The following is a 15557-nucleotide window of genomic DNA, read 5'->3' on the forward strand; positions in this document are numbered from 1 at the left end:
TTGTTGGTTTTTGTAAAGCACCACACCAGAGTCTCTTATGGTTCAACCTGCACTTGTTCATAAGGATCGACAATCTGCTCATTTCCCGAAATACCAACATAGACTTGTTTGGCTTCCGGGGGAGGTCACTAGATCCCCGGACTCTCTTGACCATAGATTGAAGATCGGCTAAAATCGAAGGTCACTCCACCGATCAGTGGCCAATAAATGCCAAATAGATCTTTTTTCGCCTGCGGTGCCTGCCCTGTATTGTACCGGCATTTGAGTCATGTCCCACATAGCGGCACATGTCGATCCTAAGAACCCTGAGAGCTAACCTCAGCTTCCACGCCTCATTGGCTTAGCGAGTGTTTGGTGCAAAGTATAATACCAAAATGATGTAGTGCTTGCTTCGCAATGCCAGGGGCCATAGCGCTAGACCTTGACAACTCGTCAGCTCATATTTCTTGGGTTTCAACGTGGATTCGCAAGCAACCCAGTCTTGCCAGCTGATAATAAGCTTGGGAACCCAAAGTTCTCATCCAGCCTTCCTCCGTCTTTTCAACCTTTCCGACTGCCAATTGTTGGCATCTCGACACAATGTCAACCGTTCAATGATCCTTATCAATTGCTTTTTGGCGATCGGAATCCACCATTGCCCAAGATGACGGGCGAAACGGGGCCAATTGTCAACGTGGTGTCGCTACCTGTGGCTATGGTCATCGGAGGATTTTTCGCACTGGCCTGCTACAACTGTATTGAGATCTACGGCTTCATCTACTACACGTTCAAACGAAAGCAGGGACTCTACTTCTGGAGTATGCTGATGGCCAATTCCGGGATATGGATACATGCATTAGCTGTTCTACTGCGGTTCTTCAGTTTGGCACCAAATCTGCCAATGTCCGTCGTAATCTGTCTCGGGTGGTTTCTCATGGTCACCGGCCAGGCATTTGTGCTGTACAGCAGGCTGCATCTCGTTGTTGGCGACCCAAGGAAGATACGATGGGTACTCATCATGATCGTCACAATGTTTCTTGTGGTACAGATCCCTACAGCTTTGCTGTTCATCACGACCAATTCGAACATACCCACTCAACCTCTCTCTGAGAGGATCTTCATGGTTTATGAAAATATCCAAATCGCAGCATTCACCCTACAGGAGACTATCATCTCGGGGCTTTATGTGTACGAAGCTTCAGTTGGTTTGAAGTTGATGGATGTAATCAAAGGCCCACGGGTGCGAGCTATAAACAGAGAGTTGATTGGGTTGTTCGTATTGGTCGTCACACTCGATATTACGCTCATGATTACGGAATATACCGGCAACTTCCAAATTCAAACAACATACAAGCCTGTGGTCTACAGCATCAAATTGAAGGTAGAAGCGCTGGTCCTTAACAACCTTCTGTCATTAGTTCAATCGAGTACATGTTCATGCTGGGACTCTGTGGAGCGGCAGTACTCGCTTTCCGAACGGCGTCTCACCGAATCTACGGTAAATACGGGTCTTAGAGTCCCGCGCGCTGTTGAAACAAATTCGTCGATCAGGTCGACCTCGGAGGCGGCAGCTTGGATGGACAACTGGGGCGGTATATACGATGGGAGACCACGCTTCCCGAAGAAAAAGTCCAAAGATTAGTAGCCAGACGTTCAACCAAATTTAAGCGTCTTGTGTGTCAAGAACCTTTTTTGTTAATCTTGAGTCAACACGTTGTTCCTCCAAAATGCTGTCTGAAATGCTACTAATTCTCAATAGACATTCATTTCACATCATAGCTGATTGGCGACTTTTACTCATTGTTGAATCAACGGCACCAGTCAACATTAGTATTACCAGACAAGAAAAAGTCTTCTGTGAAGCAGTGGAAACAGGCGATCATGTAGGCTCAGAAGCTCGATAAACATGGGTAGCTCTAGACCAGACTCATCCGCCGGCAAGAAATGCGTATAGGAATCATTCACTTTAATTACAACACACGTCACGCGCAATTGTCGCAGATCCATCCGCCATTACTGGTCGAAAGGACTGTAATTCGAGAAAAGGTCTGCGTAATATACCGATCGCATCTCGCCGCTGATTTGTAACTTGAGCCAGCTTTTTTCTCTGTTCATTGTACTTCGAAACAGAAAGGTCACTCATGGTAAGGTGTCTCATTCAAGTGGGTCACATCGAACTTCATTCAGCGATCAACTAACTATCAATTAACCTTGAATTAAATCAGCTTCGTCTCATAATACAACATTCATCTCCGGAGTTGAGAATTTTAAGAAAAAATGTCCATTTATGTCTTTTTTTTTTTTAAAAAAAAAATAAAAAAAACCGAACCTCCCCATCGATGGGTAGCAGTTTGATCCCGTCAAAAGCTTATTAAACTCTGCTCTGGGCGTGCGCGAGATTAGCCTCGCGAAGCATTCTGAAATCGGCATTTACATTTACGCACCTTTGCACACCTTTGCATGATTGGTATCGAAAAACAATGGTCAGGGTTGGATTACAACAATCGACACATTGTAGGCCACTTCGTGCTCGTATTCAAGTTGCTTCGTGTATATATTTCAAATACTGATATACTTCTACTGCGAAAACAACGACTCTCAAGACAATCTTGATGTCGGAGCCTAAGGTGGGATGGAGTCAACACAGGTTTCAGAGTGATTTCATATTGTAACAAAATTAAACTGTTATCGAAGACTCGAGAATTTAACGTGTTGATTGGAATAATGTCCTAGGAAGTCACCGTGTGATAGTATTCGCCACTCCGTGTAAACACTGATTCAGCTGTTGTGTGTAATAGGTGCGAAGGCGCCTTGCGCACCCGCGGCTGGGTTTTTGTGCCTGGAAAGGCCAGCTGGTTCTGATTGGGCTCTGTACTTAAGATTATTACGAAATTATATATCTTCTTTTTGAACTTAACATGCTATCTACTACATTTTCTTGCAACATTGGATGCGAAAGCGACATCATCTCAATGTATAGGGCACATCTGGGCTCCTTTTTGCAGTTCAATGACACCAATTCAAAATGTGATATGGAGGATACAAGACTTTTGAATCTCTGTTTACGTTAGGCTTCTCCATTCCGCTTAGGCAAACACCATATGCGTATCGAGACAACTCTCGCAGGCTTGACTTACTGCCAAATACCCGGAGGAAACCCAACACTAGCATAGCTGAAATCGTAGCATTTCGTAAATTGCCAGACATCCCATGCTCCAGGTAGGCAACTACCTTTTACGCCGATTAATACTTATACCAGTACGATCACCGCAAAGTTCAACTGCAATTTTACAGTGAATGAAGGTGCAGTTCCTTAGATAAGAAACGATTCTCGTTTCTAGGATATTAGTGTACAAGCTACATACATACGATTCCATGAGAGGATCATCAGAGTATTTATAAATGCAACGGGCAAGTGTAGTTCTTAGCATGCGAAGCTATCACCACTCAAACAATGGGCAGAAAGACCTGCTCGCTTATTTGTGGTTTCATGTCATAAAAGTAGCCAATTCAAGAAGATTTGTTAGAGACAAGTTGCATCTCTACGGGTATCATGCCTCAACATCGCAGAAAGGCAGATACCCGTGCAAATATCGAAGGCCATCCTGTTTGACTCAAAAATGTGTTCCATCTACTACAACTTAAGTATGTTGTTATATAACCCATTAAACCCTTATCACAGCGTAGAGAGGATGAAATACTCTCCGCTTGTAACGAGCTTCTTGTCCGCTCTCTTGAGCATGATCTTCATGATAACACATGTCTAGATCGACACCCCAGAAGAGGCGGCCATGGGAAAGTTGGCCATGACATACCGCGGTCTGTCAGAGGAAGAAAACAAGTGCGGACTCCAAACGGTGCCTAATTGATTCCGAAGGTTTATGATGCTTTTTGAGCAAGCGCGCTTCTCGGGGCGTGGAACTGGCTTAACTGAAGACCATAGCATTCGACAAGAACCGCAGATGTAGAGGAAGAAATCGGCGTAGCACGCGGCGTTGTTGGTTGTCGTCAACGTGATCCTGAATTTCGATGAAATGTCTTGGTAAATATTGCATAGCTAGTAGTGGTAACTGATGGCGTAGACTTATACTCCTCTCATAGATTCGTCGAATACACAACTCTCAGAGGGCGCGCCGAAGACAGACGGCTGAACAATCCAAATAGTACAACAATTTGGGAACTCTCATAAGAAAAGAAAGCTCACTGATAGGTAAATAAACTAGTCAGAAGCTCTGCTAAGAACTCTTGAGCAAATCTTATGAGTGCTAACAAGACAGGATCTATCATTAGCATTGTGACAAGCTACCATGAGCAGCGAGTTCTCTTTGAACGCAACGGTTGGGTCCCACTATACAAGCTTGATAACTCGGTCGATAATGCTTAAACGTCTCTGTATCTAAACCTCGAAATTCTAGCTACGTAGAATGATACCAATCCATCTATCCCTCAAATTTGAGGCTAGCCTTCTTCATCCATACCTGCTTGTACATAAATATCGCCCACAAGGACATACCCCACAACCCAAGAACTAGCGCTGGTGTGGCGATCTTTAGTCTGGTTCCGTGTGGGGAATGGGTCTCGAACAACCCGTATTTCCCTCAAGTCGTCCTCAGAGGGGTGATGGAAGGGCCCATAATTGCTGAAACTCATGTCATAAGGACTAGGTTTGCTTGGTGTATATATGGTTCTTGGGAAGTCGAAGAGTGCTTCCGTGCTGGCCTCTTCGAAAACCTGTGAATGCTATGATGCGCGATAGTTTCAAGCTCGGATCACTTTGAATATCATTACTCCGTACGTTGTGTCCGATTGGTCGCTGGAAAGTATTTTCAACAATGCAGCCAACCGACCTTTTAGTACCCGATTGGAAGATACGGCGACTTCGGGTGGTGGGTTGCAGATCATCAAGATACACCCTTGTTGTGTAATGTAGAAGCAATTTTTTTAATCCTCCACTTGATCCTTGCATGCAGAACCTCATGAGCGTCATGAATAGCATCCTCTGTCACAGGGACGATGGTCCATGGTGATCATGTTGCGCGATCACGCTATCATACAATTGCGGGGTCAATAGCGCTTACAATGTCGAATAGTAATACCAGCCCGCGATTAAACTCCGCGACCAGCCGGTGATTTACCAGATAAGAAGCATTTATTTTCAAAATCTCCGTGTAAACTCAAAGAGAAACTCAACTATTCTGTGCCATATATATATAGATCATCGATCCGACAAAGAGCAATGACAAATTCCACGTCAAACCCACCAACTAAATTTGGTGTAGTTCTGTTCACGGGGTTTCAATCTTTGGATGTCTTCGGACCCCTCGATATCCTGAACTTCCTCTCAAAAATGAGGAAGTTGGAACTAGTCATTCTCGCCAAGGACTTGAACCCGGTGTCGACGTCATTGACTGCTGGCGGTTTCGGCCAGTCGGTGGTGCCTACGCACACGTTCGAGAATGCACCGGACGACATCGACGTGCTCCTAGTTCCGGGAGGCCAGGGAACACGGGACGATGCGAACATTGCACCGGCCTTGGAATATGTGAAGCGGGCGTTCCCGGGACTTCGCTATTTCTTGACCGTATGTACGGGAAGCGCTCTTGCTGCCAAGGCTGGCGTCCTGGATGGGAAGCGAGCCACGACAAACAAACAGGCGTTCAAATGGGTAAGCAATTGCGATTCGAGATTTAATCGTTTACTAAGATTTTACAAGGCAACATCGCAGGGCCCGAAGGTGGAGTGGGTACTGAAGGCGCGATGGGTGACGGATGGCAACGTGTGGACGTCGTCGGGCGTATCAGCAGGCATCGATATGATGTTCGCATTCGTCGCAGAACGGTATGGAGATGATGTGGCAGAGACGATATCCATAAGGTCTGAGTACCGTCGAAATACGGACTCGACAGACGATCCGTTCGCAAAGTATGCTGGTGAAGGCTTGTGAACCGAGCCAACGGCTTTCGATATGATTAGGTAGTGGATACGGGCGCATTTCGAAGAGAAACTTGGAAAATGTTGTCAATATACGCATCTCGCTCCATGGCCGGGTTGGGGTGTCCGCTCTCAGGCCTTGCGTACCACTCAGCGTCTCTCAGCTTAATTGCTTCTTTGGCTATGTGAGTCAAAGTATTGACCGTAGGTCTAAGTTCATGTTGTACGGCTAAGCAGCTGGCGATCGCCGTCCTAAGACTACTGTCGAGGCATGGCACCGGATCCTGACCTTGATCATCAGGTAGAATCGACATGGCCATAGTGCGAAAAGTTTCCCCTCCACCCTGTAGTGTGAAAGATACAGCTTCCTCCGTGGGCAGGTCTATTACCTCTTGCGACTGCAACGTGATGAGCTCCGCCATTACCTATCAAGTAGTTAGGACCGTTCTACGCCTTTTGACCGAAACTCAAACTCACACCTCCCACCTGAAAGATGTTGTCTTTTACGGGATCATGATCAGAACGCCTACCAGACATTCAGCATACTATTCTTAGATGATACTGGAAACGTGTAACTTACGGGGGCTCCTCAGTCGCATAACCAAAATCAATGAGCTTTAGTTGAGGGATGATATCGTGTTCATACTCCCCAGATGATGGGTCCTCGGCGCCAACCATGACTTCGTGACACGTTAATTGACAAATGGTACCACGCATGTTACTTTTGACGTACTGTTGAGGGTATGCATATCATTGTGCGTCATATTACCCGGGGGTCTATCGCCCACATGCTCTAAGCGTTGCCTCATATACGCAGGTTGAGCGGGTGGCCACGCCATTGCGATCGTCATCCGGAGTACTGCGACGTTCCCTTAGAAAGTGGCTTCACTTAGCGTAACGTGGAGGCTCACAGCAGAGAAAGAATCTCCATAGCACTCGGTTTGGCAAGGTAGCGAGACCGGCATCTATTACTCGTCCGATGAAGTCTCTGACGGTGCCATTTTCTATCCATTCGAGATATAACCAGTCGTCCATGCGATGTGGCCGAAGTGGCAACAAGCTTGCTAAAGGGTCATAAGGGACGGCGAAAATTTGGCAAATATGCTTTGCCCATTGCAGCGACTACCAGGTGTATTAGTAAGTATTCAGGTAGAAAAGCGTACCTGCGAGACCTATGGCCTACCGTCAATAGACGCTTTTCTGTCTCAAGCTCCGTCTCTCGTCCGCCACGACGAATCCGGTCCATGGTCTCCGCGTCCCGCGCAACATCCTCATCCGTTTCAACAAAATCTTTGTCATACCGCACTGGGGCGCGCTCGTGCTTCAACACAATTTTCTTCCACGATGACGAAGCTGTTAGTCTATACCGAAGTCTCCACGTATACCCCTGAGCGCCCTCGCTTATCGGTCTCTCAAACTTGAACCTGTCTTTCCCTTCGTTACGAAAATAGGCTTTCAACAGATCACCGAAATCTTCCGCCCGGAAATCGTTAGGTGTGATGAGTGACATTGCGTGTCGAATGACGATCTGTTAGACACAATCTTAGAGCATCTTTCATGGCGGCGACGATTAGTAGTCCACGGTCTTTTGGATCAGTGACAAGAGCACTACTAACAAAGCCACATTCGGAGCCCAGCTCCATTCTTACGCTCAATCCGGAGTCGGCGCAAAACAAGACAACAATGGTCTCCTTGAAAAACAAACAAATCTTGAATTATTGAACGGTGAGTTATGACGTGGTCCTTACTAGTTGTATCTTCCCCCGATTGCTGTATGATTATACCGTATCTTTGATTGCCCAACATCATGCCTGGCAGAAAATGTTCATGTAATATAAGTAAAAACAATAAGAGGGTTTATAGTAGATATTCCCATATTCATACTGCCGACTTCAATTTCCAAACTCCAACCAGAACTGCGCCGTTGTGGCGCCCCTACTGAATAAGGCCAGTAACGAAGCTGCTTGCTTGCTGTACCTTGCCCGTATAGTCCAGATGCGCGCGCGTGACGATCAACGTCCCATCGCAGACTTTGTCTCCATCATTGCAAAGAATAAGTGTTGTTGCCGGATCAACATTAGGGACCTGGTCATCGTCCTGGTCCTTCTGTGTGTCCCCGAAAGTGACCGCAGCAGCGATTTGACTCAGGACAGACGAGTCCTCGATCTGCTCCATAGCTCTGTGGATCAAGGCAGCACCTTGGCTATAGCCTGAAACCACAATGCGTGACTCTGGACATGTAGCAGATATATTCGTAATCAGCGCGGCTCCGTCCTCGGCGCTGTCGGGGTCGGTACCGCCTGGAATCAGATTCTGCACAAGACCTGCCGGGTAATCAATACCCTGGACTGCGACACGATCAGCACCCAAAGCATCCTGTAAGGACGCGGCCAGTTGAGGTCCTGGCTGGTCGCCCTAGATTCATCTCAGTCAGCCGGGGTTTTGAGTTCAGAGAAAGGCCTTACCAAGTTCCCGTCTTGGGTGCTCCCTCTTGCATATACTAGCACGACGTCTTTACAGCCGGAATCCAGGAAGTCGTTCGCAGTAAACTCGGCATCGGCGTTGTCCGCCTCCCTCAGCACCAAGTTGGTCTCGCCTCTGGCCACCAGCTCCTCAATGCTTACACCTTCTGGCACGTCGTATATACTTCCTGTATATACCACCGGAACAGCACTGACATATGTAGCTAACAGCCCTGGTAATATTACACTAAAGAATTTCATGACTGGATCGATAATTTGAATATTGCACAAAGAATCCTATTAAAGTAGACCGCAAGATAATGAGCGAAAAAGATGCCACACGCACAGCGGCAGCAATTGGAAATTGGCGAAGAGAAGTTAAAGGAAAGTGATACAAATCATTTGCAAGCAGAACGGAGAATTCAAAGGTCCCGTGAATAGACGAGTTTGTTGTCCAGTAGCTCTAATCGAAGTTCTTATAGTCAACTGTTCTCCCTGCATATGCGCCAGACCACCATAGCCACACACAGGATTGAGAAAATCAAACATGCTGTCAGTTTGAGTGGGCATGGAAGCTACCACATCTGGCCAGGACCGCGACACAACTTTATTGTGCGGGACAATTCGCCGGCATGAGAATCTATCTCTAGAAGTTCTTCAGAGCTTCCATGCTTCCATAGCGCGCGGCAAGGGGGGGGGGTCGTGTCATGATTCGACACGTTGTGATGACGCGCAGTAGAGACGGTTGGCGCTTCAAGGGGTAGCAGTAGAGTGCCTATTTAGGATAATGCAATAGCCAAAGGATGCTTACAGGTTTCGGTGTCAATGTTTCAAGGGTCCATGATCGGTGTGGGGATTAGGCGGCAGAAGTGTTGAATGCGGTATATGAAGTCTAAATTCGGCCCTTCCCGCGGTCATGCCCTGCTGAGAGTCGGCAGAGCGCCAGTAAAGCTTGTGACGCCAGAAACTTTCCGATATTCATGGAAATATGTCTCTTGATTGAGGGGTAGCGAGATCATCCCTGGTCTTGATCCAGACAATCTGATTCACGATTGTTGGTTGAACAACGTTTGGGTGTAAGCTAGCGTTGACATAGTATGATACGAATCGCAGTTTGCAGAGTCAATGATATTACCTCAGAACTTACGATCAGAGCTATTGAAATGCTCTAATTCCATGGTACTGATGTTTCGCAGCGTTTCTCCTAATGACTTGACCCACGTCGTGCTATGTATGGATCAGGCCTCACTGATACATTTCGTTGCTTGCCTGTGATGTGGATACAGCACGCACTGCTGCTGCCATTGTATTGCACACCTAGGTTACCTGATAGTTGTACAAGTTAGGACACTTGCATCTACTGTCGTCAAATTTTGTATCGATTGAGCTGTGGATTAGCTCAGAAATCACGAATTGAAACAACAGAATGACCGTCACCAAGGATGTCTCAAGGAGTAGCACGATGAAAGTGATTGGGAGATGTGCAGGTTGGCGGCTTGACGCTATAGGTTAGAACTTAAGGGTGTTCTAGCGGACCAGGTGCAATAATAAGCTTCATGTGGCAAGAGTACAAAGACAACACTCCGAAGAAAAGGAAGATAGAATTAATCCTTGATGAGCTGGTGAGGCATGTAGTACATTTTAAGCTTGGAATGAGAATTGCTGTTGACCAAAGCAACAAGCTTTAGCCACAGGTTAAGCGTACTCTCTCCCTTTACACAGTATTTCACGGTTCAATGACATACATGGTTCATGCAGCTGCAGCTGCAGGGCAGTTGTGCTTTGTTCTAGTGCATCTAAAAGCCGGAGCCATTGGTCAACAGCGCTTCGGATCCCCTGCAGAATGATGGACTGATAAGGATTTCCCCTGAAGCTTTCTTATCGACACCTGGACTTTTATCCACGATTGCAGTTCTCACCTCAGCGCATTGCAACCTTGGCAGCAGTAAGCGGGTCGGTCGTTTGGACTCTTCCACAACATCCTGGAGCAGCTTGAAAGCGATAGAGGCGCTTCTTGTAAAATGCTTCCACGTCTGGATCATCGTTTGCGACAATGCCGGGAACAGTAATGGAAGCTGCTGATGACGCCTCAGCCAACGACACCATCATCCAGCACCATGCTCATAGGAATGGAGGTGGGCATGGGGACGCCAACTCCGACGCCGACGGTGCAAGACCTATGCAAGCGACGGAACCCGATCATGTCATGAGACCAGAAGCGAAACAACTGCCCTCGCCCCAGCCCTCGCCTACCGTCGATCCATTTCCCTCTCTTGAAGTCACCGCTTCTACTCCTAATGCCACTGTCCGTCCAGCCGGCGGTGTGGCGAGGCATGGCAATTTCGAAGCTACGAGGGAAGGCACGGCTGGAGAAGACGAAGAAGAAGAAGGAGAAGAGTCGGGGCACAAAGAAAGCATATCCTCTTCTACAGATTCTTCCAAACATAGCGATAATGAGTCTTCGTCGTCTTCTTCGCCAGCAGAAGATGCCAATACCGCAGTGGAGAGACCTCCGCAGAAAGTACTAGATGCCCCTGCGCAAACAAAGACGCCGTCCACGTCTACGGCGTCCTCCAAAGAAAAAGAAATCAATGGCACCGGCACCGGCACCGGCACTGGCACGGTTCGCAAGCTCTCTGCTTCCCAGATGCAAGCCCTGACTACATCACCCGAGTCTTTGCCAGTTGCCGTGGTGCCCCCTCAGCCACCCGTCGGTAACAATCGCAAGCCGAATGGAATGGAGTATCCTCTATCTGCTGGGGCGGCGGAATCAGTCAACCGTCAGTCGTTGACTGACCAGGTGCAAAGCGCTGCCGGTGTAGGGCTGGGCATACAAAGCATCATCAACGGGGCTAGTAGGTCACCGGTACTGAATCCAAGGACTGAACCTTTGCAATCCCGCCACTTCTCTGAGAACCCCCTGGCCACTCGGTTCCTTCCAGACAAACGGCCATCTGTTACCAATAGAACGCTCTCTCAGCCTCCTGTTATGCGTCGGCCGACTGTAGGGTCTGGGTCTGCGAATGCTACGTCGCCAAACACTGGCCGGCGCAACTCCTTCAACCCAGCCGCTCGTCCACCCCCGCTGAACCTGGGAAGTTCAGTCAACATCACACCTGCTTCAAGGAGGATTACGCCTTCGTCTCGCAGGCCAGACAAAACACCGTCTACAGAAGACATGGAAAGCACGGAGCCTGTACAGGCGGCCCCCATACAACAGCCAACCATACCTCTTCCTCCCATGTCTTTGCATACGCATCTACAGCTTGAACTGGCAGGCGTGCGGCCGAGTCCACTTTACATTTACCGGCACCAAACATCTGATATACCCTACGAATCTAGCGCTGTCAAATTTGAGCGCTTGCTTAATGCCTTGTTGATACCCCCTTACCTGGAATTGACACTTGTTTTTGGCACGTTGGCTTGTTTTGACGCTTTCTTGTACACATTTACCTTACTTCCTTTAAGGTTCTTTATTGCTGCTTGGGTCCTGGTCAAGTGGTGGGGCTATGTCGTATGGAAAGAAGTCAAGTGGCTTACAGGCTTCGTCTGGCAAGGCAGCTGGCGTCTTTGGAAGAGAGGCCGAAAAAGTAGGGGCCGTCCCTCTGCGAGCCGGACGGAGAGCACTCAGACGACAGCAAGCGAAACTGAATCTAGGAGCCAAAGCAGAGCACGCGATACTGGCTATGCTTCTGACGCCTCTCTAGATGCATCTCGGCTGAAAAGCAACGCTGGCTTCCACCCCCCAAAACATGCCATGCCGAAACATAGGCCCGGAGTCTTTCGGCATCGAAGAACCAAGTCAATGCCATCAGACTTGACTCCGTACCACAAGGCGGACCTTCTACAGGGAGCTGTTATTATATGTAGCTCTCTCGCTCTCATGACCGTCGACGCAAGCCGGATGTATCACTTCATACGAGCCCAGTCCGCAATGAAACTCTACGTCATATTCAATCTCTTGGAGGTTGGTGACCGCTTGCTCGCCGCGATCGGCCAAGACATTCTCGAGTGTCTTTTTAGTTCAGAGACACTATCTCGCAATAGCTTCGGTCGATCGAAGATCCTTCTCCCACTGGGCATGTTCATCCTCTCCCTCATATACAATGTCGTTCACGCTGTTGTATTGTTTTATCAAGTGATTACTCTTAACGTTGCAGTTAACTCCTATTCTAATGCACTCCTTTCACTGCTCATGTCGAATCAGTTCGTTGAGATCAAAGGCAGTGTGTTCAAGAGAATCGAGAAAGAGAATTTGTTTCAACTCACCTGCTCAGATGTCGTCGAGCGTTTTCAACTTTGGATCATCCTAATCATCATCGGTATGCGCAACATTGTGGAGGTTGGTGGCTTGTCAGTTCCAGGTGCTGGAAGTGAAATGGATCCATCCATGTCGGGTCCGGGCCCAATCCATACCGCATCCAACTTACCGGCGAGCTTTACTTTGTTGCCCTCGTGGATGTTCTCGGGCGAGGTTCTATCGCCATTCCTCATCGTCATTGGCAGTGAGATGCTTGTCGACTGGATCAAGCATGCTTATATCAACAAATTCAATAACGTCAAGCCAGTCGTTTATCGCAGAATGCTTGATATATTTTGCAAAGACTACTATACCAACGTGAGTACACACTTAAGCCTATCTACCATCTGGCTTTAATACTAATCTGATCAGGCATTCGGCGCCCCTGCTCTCACCCGCAGAATCGGCCTGCCCCTCCTGCCACTCTCATGTCTCTTCATCAGAGCCTGTGTGCAGATCTACCACATGTTTCTCGCTACACATCTACCGCCACCGATGCCAACAGCAACCACCGCGATCTCTCTCGAGTCCTCGGTACCATCTTCGCCAGCAATGCTGGCTGCGCTTGACCGTCTTGACAGTCTTCTCCGTAATGCTTTGGGTCGCGCTGTTTACGGCAACCCCTTCACGCCTGCTGAGGGCCGGGCATTCTGGTCCTTCAGCTCCGATGATGCTGTCGCTCTAATCACCATGTTGACCTTTTTCTTCTTGGCCTGGCTCGTGCTCCTCCTGGTCAAACTTCTCTTGGGAATGGTACTTCTCAAGTATGCTCGAGAACGTTATGCTGCTGTTCAAGCACAGGAACAATCCATCGTGACAGGTGAGAAGAAGCGGGAAAGCTTCTTTCAACCTGGAAAACGAGTCGGGGGCTGGGGTCAAGTAGAGGTTGGGGACGAGAGACGTAAGCTGATTTATGCCGATGATCCCGAAGGTCTCAAGAGGATGAGGGATCGTGAGAAGAAAGGCGAACAGGCCGGTAAGAAGATGGAAATTGGCGATGATGGTCTGGAGAAAGTGACTAGATATGAGATGATTGCCAAGAGGATCTGGTAACATGGTGCGGACATAACTTGCATTGCACTTCAGCATTGTTACGGCGTCACATCACATTTTCAGGAGCATCAGGGTAATTGAAGGCATTTTCACCTTGATTCGTTTCTTCATTATGATTAAAACTGAAAAGTGACAAGCTCGTTAGTGTGGCGCTCCTGTTGGCCAGATCAGTTTGATGCAGCATGAATATATATAAAAAAGCCCGCCTCGCACATGTGACACAAGCTCTGTACGCATCTGAAAGTTTTAATTTTAAAAAAAACATATCCAAAATTCATTAATTCCACATTAACAACAACATCAAGGCTAAGGACCTCCAATTACGACCTCCATGTTCAATCCCTTTTCGTGGAAACCCAGAATCCATCGAGGGCTATTTATCGCATGCGATGTCGCGAGTAAAGCCCGATCCTCTGATAAATAGCCGTCTGGTCACTTTGTATGTAGCTGTCACGCGGGTTAGGGAACAGCCATAGTCGGCGTTGCAAAGTCTGAATGACTTTGGCGGCCTTTGCATTCGACATCGATGAATTTCTAGCTTAGGAAACCGCGCGGAGGACGATCATGTGGGATAGACACGTCACGCGTGGTGATCAGTAGTAGTCTATTAATATGGAGTAGGATGTAACGGTGAGGAACAGAGCCATCCTCTGTTCCTCTGAAGGCTACTCCAAGTGGTTGCCCTAAGTGTGTACCTGAGGCATCCATTTAATGTGTATGTTAGAAGTGGTTGAAATTCTCTTCCGCTTCCTTTACGATACACTAATCGGTGGTATCTTCTCAACATTACGATTGGGGTCCACCGCGTATAAGCAATCTCGAATCACTTAGTGCTCCTGCTCAATGCCGCCGGGCCAAGGGCCTCGGAAACTCCACTTCTTGATATTTGATATCAGCGGGGAAATGGTTCCGCAGAGAGATTCTTCGCGATCGGCAATGAGCGCCAATTTATTGAGGCCCAGATAAGGCTGTATATCAGAAACAGAGGCTCATTTATAACATCTACTCCAATAGTCTGACTTGAAGATCTAAGATTGCACCAGATGGGGTTCCACGCATGATCCTAACTTTGATCCCTTGTAGGTGGTTGTTGGTTGGGAGGATGAAGTTGACGATTTACCACTGGGTTCACGTATGAACGTGCTCGATGCGGCTAAGAACCACTTCGAGGACAAGGGGAATCCTGCTTTTGATCTCGTGAAGTGGGCTTGTGGTGGCCGATAGTTGATGGGTTAAAGTAAAAAGAATCGATGAAATACGCAACACCGTGCACTGAGAGTATATTCTGTGATGCCGCATCATAGTGATGAGTTAAGCTATAAGTTAGCAGCTGTATGTTTAATTGCCAGCAGGGCCACGAGGAACCCCTGCTCTCATGCCTGTTACGTGAGTCTGCATGAATGATCTTATCGGAGACTCTCATCTTCTGATGCTAGTTGAGAACCTGTGGCAATAGACTTGCGTGAGAGTGGGACGTTCTAAGGAGCCAATCACGGCGAGCACGAGATATAGAGCTGGAGTTAAGAAATATATAGCCGATATTACTGTTATTGCAAATCTTGCCAGAAAGTTCATCACGCCGCGTTGTTGGATTTCTCATTCCTGAGCTTGCAAGATCGCTGCCTCGAAAACCTATTAACCATCAACAAGTCCAACCGCAAAGCTGATGCTGTTTCTTGTCCCAGTCTACCAGTTTTAGCGATCATAGACTCCATTCACATCCTCGGTGCTCACTAAAGTTATACGTGTGCTGAACCCACCAATCTTGAGCCTCATCGACGAATGAAGTACGCTCTGCGATCAACGCGTCACAGTGCAACTCTGCCCGTTTC

General features: G+C 47.8%; 5 protein-coding genes across 5 annotated transcripts; 3 read left to right on the forward strand and 2 right to left on the reverse strand.

Annotated features, from left to right (window-relative positions):
- The first annotated feature begins 306 nt into the window (after positions 1 to 306).
- Positions 307 to 1761, forward strand: BKA67DRAFT_577328 (uncharacterized protein). Its single transcript, XM_046103626.1, has 2 exons — positions 307 to 1653; positions 1739 to 1761. Exon 1 carries the CDS (start codon positions 644 to 646, stop codon positions 1619 to 1621), a length of 978 nt encoding a protein of 325 aa, XP_045953905.1. The 5' UTR covers positions 307 to 643; the 3' UTR covers positions 1622 to 1653; positions 1739 to 1761.
- Positions 1762 to 5215: 3454 nt separating this feature from the next.
- On the forward strand, positions 5216 to 5923 carry BKA67DRAFT_539265 (class I glutamine amidotransferase-like protein; the record flags this gene model as incomplete). Its single annotated transcript, XM_046100603.1, has 2 exons — positions 5216 to 5644; positions 5693 to 5923. 2 exons carry the CDS (start codon positions 5216 to 5218, stop codon positions 5921 to 5923), a joined length of 660 nt encoding a protein of 219 aa, XP_045953906.1.
- A 25-nt stretch (positions 5924 to 5948) lies between these two features.
- On the reverse strand, positions 5949 to 7420 carry BKA67DRAFT_694461 (uncharacterized protein; the record flags this gene model as incomplete). Its single annotated transcript, XM_046109267.1, has 6 exons — positions 5949 to 6335; positions 6388 to 6436; positions 6491 to 6590; positions 6644 to 6769; positions 6822 to 7032; positions 7094 to 7420. The coding sequence occupies 6 exons, from the start codon at positions 7418 to 7420 to the stop codon at positions 5949 to 5951; spliced, it is 1200 nt and encodes a 399-aa protein (XP_045953907.1).
- Positions 7421 to 7745: 325 nt separating this feature from the next.
- Positions 7746 to 8786, reverse strand: BKA67DRAFT_385933 (cutinase). Its single transcript, XM_046096582.1, has 2 exons — positions 8376 to 8786; positions 7746 to 8325 (listed from the first exon to the last, which is right to left on the reverse strand). Exons 1-2 carry the CDS (start codon positions 8631 to 8633, stop codon positions 7846 to 7848), a joined length of 738 nt encoding a protein of 245 aa, XP_045953908.1. The 5' UTR covers positions 8634 to 8786; the 3' UTR covers positions 7746 to 7845.
- A 1458-nt stretch (positions 8787 to 10244) lies between these two features.
- BKA67DRAFT_694463 (eukaryotic membrane protein family-domain-containing protein) lies at positions 10245 to 13930 on the forward strand. Its single transcript, XM_046109268.1, has 2 exons — positions 10245 to 12990; positions 13045 to 13930. The coding sequence occupies exons 1-2, from the start codon at positions 10426 to 10428 to the stop codon at positions 13723 to 13725; spliced, it is 3246 nt and encodes a 1081-aa protein (XP_045953909.1). The 5' UTR covers positions 10245 to 10425; the 3' UTR covers positions 13726 to 13930.
- The last annotated feature ends 1627 nt before the right edge of the window (positions 13931 to 15557 follow it).

Source organism: Truncatella angustata, assembly GCF_020726525.1.
Source record: "Truncatella angustata strain MPI-SDFR-AT-0073 chromosome Unknown BKA67scaffold_8, whole genome shotgun sequence".
Taxonomy (NCBI): Eukaryota; Fungi; Ascomycota; class Sordariomycetes; order Amphisphaeriales; family Sporocadaceae; genus Truncatella; species Truncatella angustata.

What these genes read in the sequence shown, in the direction of transcription:
- BKA67DRAFT_577328 (XM_046103626.1), top strand. Translation starts at nt 644, where the DNA reads ATGACGGGCGAAACGGGGCCAATTGTCAACGTGGTGTCGCTACCTGTG.
- BKA67DRAFT_385933 (XM_046096582.1), bottom strand. Translation starts at nt 8,633, where the DNA reads ATGAAATTCTTTAGTGTAATATTACCAGGGCTGTTAGCTACATATGTC. An exon ending in GCACCCAAGACGGGAACTTG is followed by an intron (nt 8,326 to 8,375) that starts GTAAGGCCTTTC and finishes AGATGAATCTAG; the next exon opens with GGCGACCAGCCAGGACCTCA.
- BKA67DRAFT_694463 (XM_046109268.1), top strand. Translation starts at nt 10,426, where the DNA reads ATGCCGGGAACAGTAATGGAAGCTGCTGATGACGCCTCAGCCAACGAC. An exon ending in GCAAAGACTACTATACCAAC is followed by an intron (nt 12,991 to 13,044) that starts GTGAGTACACAC and finishes TAATCTGATCAG; the next exon opens with GCATTCGGCGCCCCTGCTCT.